Genomic DNA, 7103 nt, shown 5'->3' with positions numbered 1-7103 from the left:
TAATGTTGCTGTGATGGTTTATGTCAGCTTCACGTGTCAGCAGCACAGTTTGGTCCTGGCTGCATCAGACGTGGTGGGTGTCAACTATTTTGAACAGAATCTAACATGCACAGCTTTTACACAGATGTTCACTAAATGTGAACACAAACAGCAACCGATGATCAATTTCAGACCTAACAACATCCACCCAACACAACTCGTCCACTAACAGGACACAAGACGAATAACAAGGATGAAAGACACACTGTGAGGACAAAGACTATGAGAGTATCAGGGAGGAGGAAAAGGAGACACCAACATTAAAAGTTCTGACCTGAATCCTTCAGCCCAGCTCTGAATCTGATCCCCAGTCAGTTTTGCAGCAAGCCACACCTTCAGGAAGCATCTCTCAGGTGGGCCAGAAGACCATAATGACCCTCAACAATGGGGTGGTGGGTTGTACACTATTTTGCACTAATATTTTAAAAGTGTGGCACTTTTTTTTGAAAAAAAAAACAAACAAAACAAAAACAAATGTAAATGAGGCAATAATAATATTCATAATAATAATAATAACAACCCAACTAAGTCCAACTGCATTTTTTCTGATCCAACTAACGTTAAATTGAGAACGTTCATCAAAATGTTAGAAGTAAACCTGAAAAGTGCACTGTAAATACTGTACACTGGGCTAATTCTACATGCAAAACTTTGAAAAGGATGTTTTTATATGACAAAAGACATAAAACCTCTGCAGGACTTCCAAGGTAAAAGTGGAGAGTTTATAAAGTAAAAATGCTGTTTTCACGCCTTTAAAAGCAGTTTTATTCTAACTATAATAACCTACTATAGTTAGTCATTATGATCACATATTGGTGAAATGTCTGAATGAAAACATAAATTCCTCAGCCATAAAACTAAATTACTCAGTATGTTAAGCAGTACTATCAGCTAATACTCCATGAGCATCTACTACGTATAATACTTCATGTAGGTCTCCCTTAAATTCACCAAAGAATAAAAAAACCTGAGATCTTAAAACTTTGTAATAATGTCAAATCATAACTGTACTAGTGCAAACGATAATTCACGGGAAAACCTCCACTAGGATCATTGTAAGTACACAGTCCTGCACAAAAAATGTCTAATATTTCTCTATTTTTCCCTGAGTCAATTTAAAAATAAGATCATGATGTAACCCAGAAAACTGTAGAAAATAAAAAACAGAACATTTTATTTCTATTTTTTATTGACATGAAATAAATGTTAAATGTGAAAAAGCAGGAAAAACAAAACCACATGAAAAAGTTTTTTGGACTGAAACTAATGGATTCTCCTGAACAGCTTTTATTTTGAAGGACTGACTTTATGCTTCTGAGAGGCTTAAAAAAAGCAAAACAAAAGTCCCCGAACTCCCTCCATCAGATTTGAAAGGGAAGTACAAAATATCCCCTTAAGCTGCAGGAAAGCGACACATCTGCAGTAAAACTGAGACTACTGCGTGATCAGCAGCTCGGTGTTTCCCTGAAGGAAAGCCAGCTGGTACGTGTGTCCTAGTAAAAGGGGTAAAGCATTCTTCACCTGCAGCTCTTCCTCTTTAGGATATCTGAGCTCCTGGGAATAAATGTTCAATGAAACCTGCTTGAGCCATGCTGCACGCCAGTGGACCTCAGTCCTCTGCAGCACCCGCTGGAGGCCCGCTTGGTGTTTCCTCTCAAACACATGCGGCGAGGGCTGGTGCGCCTGCAGGTTGTGGTAAAAGCCTCGCCCGTGGTGATTTTTCCCCTCACAGTTGCATGGTGTAATTAGCAGGAAACAGCCCACTTTTCCCCCGCAGCCTTCCCCTCCACCAAGAATTGTCAGAGCGATCCAGCACCTCGATGACGTCACCGGCGTTGAAACCCAGCTCATCGCTTTCCTCTGCGGTGAAGTCATATAGCGCTTTCACCTGCTGCACGGATGGCCTCTGAGGAGGAAACAAACATTCGTTAGAACCTAAAACACGACTCAGCAGTTCTTCATCGCGGTCAGAATCCCTTTGAGGATTTAAAGCAGAGTTTGAGCAACGACAGATGTGAAACTCCTGGAAGTCACTCTCAAACGTCCATTTTGAAAAATTAAACATCAAATTCAAATTGATGAAAGGAAAACGTGAACAAATGCATCAAACTACATTCTGAAGAGACTTGGCAGAAGTCTCCTCGTGCTGGAGGTTGTGATCGAACCCAGAAGAGGAGTTTTAGATAGCACGCTGCTGTGTTCCTGAGCAGCAGACACGAGCTCTTGGATGAATTATGTCTTGTTCTGACTCCTTCTCGGACCTCGGAGTGAACATCAGGATTAGGTGGTTCAATGGGGACTTCCAAGGCACTTTAGGTGTCACAATGCTGTCTACAGCTGTTCACGATGGTTTCAAAAACCTCCAAAAGTCACTTAATACCCTCATACTGCAGACATCTAGCTTCTCCAGGAGCAGGTAAGAAATTGACTCCACAGTGATCCAGCTAGACAAGAAGCAGGCTGACCTGAAACAGAGGCATGGTTTCTGAGTTGGGTCGGGGGGGATAAGCGGAGCTGGTGGGGCTGTTTCTGCCGGTGTGACCGATGGTGTGAGCCCGCTGCTCCAGAACAGCTAATTTAGGCTAAAAACACACAAAAAACAGGAATAAATATCAAAAATACACGTTCTGCTGAAGCTTCAGCCTGAAAACAAAGATCCTCTGCTGAGGATGCTGATTTAACAGCGAATCATCAGTGATGCCATTCCATTTATTTGTCTCTGAGAGCATATCTGTGAGGCAGTTTGCGTACCAGCTGGCTGTGACTCTGTTCTGAGGCTCTGCGCTGCGACGGAGCTGCAGCTGCAGTTCGCTGCTCAGGCAAACTCGTTCTCTTCACCTACAGGAAGGAAGCAGGCAGGAAGTCGACAGCAGAGCAAAGTGCATCAGGAGCAGCAAGGCAGAAACACGCTTTTCACTCTATTTATGAGCTCACTTTCTGTAAGTCGTCAGGTGAACAGAACACAGAAGCTTCATCAGCTCTAGAGCAGGGGTGTCAAACTCAAACTCACAAGGGGCCGAAATGAAACTCTGGGACGGAGTCGAGGGCCAAACTTAACACTTTTGAAAAAGTGACGGCAAATGTGCACATTTTCTTTATCGACATATATGCAATTTTGAACCTTTAAATTTTGAAACAAACTTATTTTTGCATCAACACTGAATGTGGAATAACCAAATTACACACGAGCAAGTCCGTTTTAAATAAAAGGCATCAGTGGTATTCATTACTTGTGGTATAATCAGCATTTTAAAATCTATTCAGGATTTATGTTTTCTTGTTTATTCATTTTTCTTATTTTTTATTCTCCTTTTTTCTCCTGTAATACGTGTCATCGCTGCTGTGACATCTAGCTTTCCCCACTGAGGAACAATAAAGGGATTTTCTATTCTATTCATCTATCTGCAGCCTTTCCACTTCCTGTTTACTGTAGGTTAAATCTTTGCTCACGTGCCAACACCAAAATAAAAATATCATTTTATCTTAAATGAAAATGCAACATCTCACCTGTTAACTTTCATGTTTTGGAGCAGAAAAAGAGCATAAAACCAACATATTTAAAGCTCAGTTTGCTCCACTGGTTTACTTTGATGCTCACCTGTTCCAGCCAGATACCTGCATCATGGGGTTGATCTGAGCTGAGGAGGAGACTCCTGTTGTTTTGTTCATCTTCATCATAATAATGACAACATTAGATGACAACAGGTGCTCACATAGGTTTGTGCTGATGAACATGTCTGAGCAGCTTGACCACGTTGTTGTGTGTCGGGGAGGAAACACAACCACAGAGCCGTGCTGGTTTGAGCGTGTCGCTGTTCGCTGGAGTTATATCAGCTCTGTCTGGACGTTAGTTGGAAAACTTTCTCTTTAAGTCGTGAACACACTACTGAGCGGCTAGAATCTCCGTTTCTGGGCTTCAACGTCAGAAAACAGCTGAGTGAACTCGGCGCTGAGTGAGAGGAGTGTTTAGTTTGTCCGAGACAGCGGAGCTGCAGACACCGGTGTCGGTGCAGGATCGGCTCGGGGTCCTTCGACTGCCGATGACATCAAAGTAGTTGATTGGCTGAACATGAAACTTACGGAAGTGACGTTATCACGTTATGATTTTGATTGCTTAGAAAAACTTAGCGGTTGTAGTCCTGTAGTCCAAAAATCAACACTTATTGGAGAAAATATGTTTGAATTTCTAAAGGAAATGTAAAATATAAGCAAATGATAAACGGTGACCCTCAAAAGCTCTTGATGTTGATGAAACGGGGCAAAATAAAATATAAGAACTTTATTGAAAGACACCAAGCGACATTTTGAGTCGAAGAATGTATTTAGATAACAACTAAGGAAATGTACAGATGAACTCCACATTAATACAAACAGATGTGGCTTCACATATAAGAACTGTTCTATTTTTAGTCAGTCTGATGTTGGTTTTATGCAGTTTCACATTCTTTACAAAACTAAGATAACATGGTGTTTTATTAACAAATTACAATTATAAAGAAAACATTTAGGTGTTAACAAACAAGAATTTACTAACAAAACTGCTGATGTCTTTCCTAAACGTGTGTGTGAAAGCCGAGTAGATTTGCAGTCATGTGACGTCATCGGCAGTCGAAGGACCCCGAGCCGATTCTGTACCCGAGCAGATCCTGCACCGACACCGGCAGCAGACGCTGGAAAAACACAAAGGAGGGGGCGCTTCGGCTCTGCCGCGCTAACGCCGCAAAGCATCATGAGAGTTGTAGTCTTTAAGGTAAAATTGGCCAGCAGGTCAGTTTTAATATATTTTATATGTTTATTACCGACACAAGGACACATCTGGCCCGCGGGCCTTGTGTCTGACACACGTACTCTAAAGTCAGTCTGAAGGGACAATCAGAGAAAGCTGTCTCCTAATAAAATATTATAGTTTTAATTATCTTATTTTAGTACCTAAAATAGAACAAACAGCTCTAATAGAAATATTCACCATTTATTGTCAAGAATTATATTAAGAAATATTGTTCTTTGCATTTTTATTCTTTTGAATTAGGGTTATTTAATACAGTTTAGCGATAAAATACACTATTTAGAGGTAGCAATGTATTAATAATTCATTAATGTAATAATAAGTTAACAACATATTATTATTGAAGTAATACTGTAAAATAATGATATAACCTCAAACATTCTAGTTTTTTTATATGATTAAAATATGTTTTTTTTCAGTTATGCTTCAGAAGAAGGGACTAAAATGTAATTCAGCTAAAATTGCTGATATGTTACAACAGTGATTTATATTATTTTAAATCATAATAATTCAGTTTCAGTTCCTGCTTCTTACTTAGCTTCTTGATTATTTGCACAAAATAACCTAAAATATCAAAAAAGGCCAAATGAGTTCATTTTCAACCTTTAACTCTGAATTATTTTATGATTTGTTGATAAATAACACATTATAATAGTCATAATGGGAGATGACATTTTAGTTGTGTAGTTTGAGTTCTTTTAAATGAAACGTTGACTAAGGCGTAGAAATCGGTTCCTACTTGGGTCACGGGGGGGCTCCTGGTGTCTGCGCTGCCGTCGTTCAGAAAGATCTGTCTGGTTTTAGAGATGGATGTGGTTCTGTAGAAGTCCACCAGCTTGTTGATGGAGGTGAACTTCTCCGACCACAGGAAGTATTGGCCTTTATTGTCTCGCATCACCTTGAAGTGCTGGACGTCGTTCTCGTGTCTGAGGGAAGACGGAGGACAAATGTCAGGGTCAGACAGGAGGAAGTCTGTTGTTCGGCTCTGGACTGTCACAGAAAAAACATTCAGGAATTCAGTTTGTGAAGCTAAAGACAAACAAAATCAACTTTTGTCCAATTGGAATAATTTAAAATCAAACAATTTTAGACACATTTAAACTGGAAAACAGCTAAATCTGGAAATGCACCGCCTCTGGTTTTGAGGACCAATACCGATTTATCTCAAAGGGAAACCAACATTTAACAGACGATGACAAGTTTTTTAAAACATGGAAATAAAAACCTGGCATGTTAACATCAATGAGGCCCTGTACACACCTAGCCAGGTTTCCCACAAAACTAAATCGTTTTTCTACATTTGGCCTGTCATCAACACAAAAGTGAAAATAAACGGCACAAAAAACAAGTCTTTCAAAAGATCTGACCAAAGTGGAGATTTGGAAATTCTACGTTGTTTGTGTGCGTGACTGACGATGATTTTAGGTCTCACTACGTCAGTGGCCACGTCAAAAAGGCTCATGTGCAACCTGTGTTTATACCCTATTGTTTACAAGCTCAGTCACTGCTATGTGCAGAAGACTTCAGGCGAAGAAGGACAGTTATAGTTTTCTCATGTCCAACAAATGTATTTTGGCAAAGAGAACACATTCACACACTGATGGTGATGAGCTACAATGTAGCCAAAGTGACCTGAAACTCCTACAGAGAGTTGGCCTTCAAGTTTCCGTTTTCCTAAGAACACAACAACCCTGCAGATTTACTACAATACATTCTAAACAGAGAGTAACCATCACATTGTTCTTCTATTCCTCCTATGGAGCTTTGAGTTATATATATATATATATATATATATATATATATATATATATATATATATATATATACATATACTGTATATATATAAATATATATATATATATATATATATATATATATATATACAGTATATATATATATAGTGTATATATATATATATATATATATATATACTGTATATATATATATATATATATATATATACTGTATATATATAGTGTATATATATATATATATATATATATATATATATATATATATATATATATATATATATATATATATATATATATATATATATATATATATATATATATATATATATATATACACATATTTACATATTCCAGGATCAGACTTTTTTTTTGTGCCAGAAATGTGAAACATTTTTTTCAGGATGAAATGGAGCATTCTGGCTCATTTTTTATATTTTATTATGAAAACCAAAGTGATTCCCAGTTTCCTACATCCCAAGGCTGGATTGTCCTCTGCTGGTCAATGTGGAAAACTGCAACAACCA

At 38.4% G+C, this 7103-nt stretch overlaps 1 protein-coding gene across 1 annotated transcript in view; it reads right to left on the bottom strand.

Moving 5' to 3' along the window:
* Positions 1–964: 964 nt before the first annotated feature.
* The window catches only part of grap2a (GRB2 related adaptor protein 2a), a 48232-nt gene continuing 42093 nt past the window's right edge, over positions 965–7103 (bottom strand). Inside the window, exons 5-8 of the mRNA XM_054734443.2 lie at positions 5565–5751; positions 2791–2877; positions 2505–2621; positions 965–1945 (exon numbers count right to left, since the gene is read on the bottom strand). Of these exons, the coding sequence (XP_054590418.1) occupies positions 1766–1945; positions 2505–2621; positions 2791–2877; positions 5565–5751 (571 nt within the window). The 3' untranslated portion in view covers positions 965–1765. The remainder of the gene's footprint in view (positions 1946–2504; positions 2622–2790; positions 2878–5564; positions 5752–7103) is intronic.

Source organism: Nothobranchius furzeri, chromosome 5, assembly GCF_043380555.1.
Source record: "Nothobranchius furzeri strain GRZ-AD chromosome 5, NfurGRZ-RIMD1, whole genome shotgun sequence".
NCBI classification, from domain to species: Eukaryota; Metazoa; Chordata; class Actinopteri; order Cyprinodontiformes; family Nothobranchiidae; genus Nothobranchius; species Nothobranchius furzeri.
This window is presented reverse-complemented; position numbering and strand designations above follow the sequence as displayed.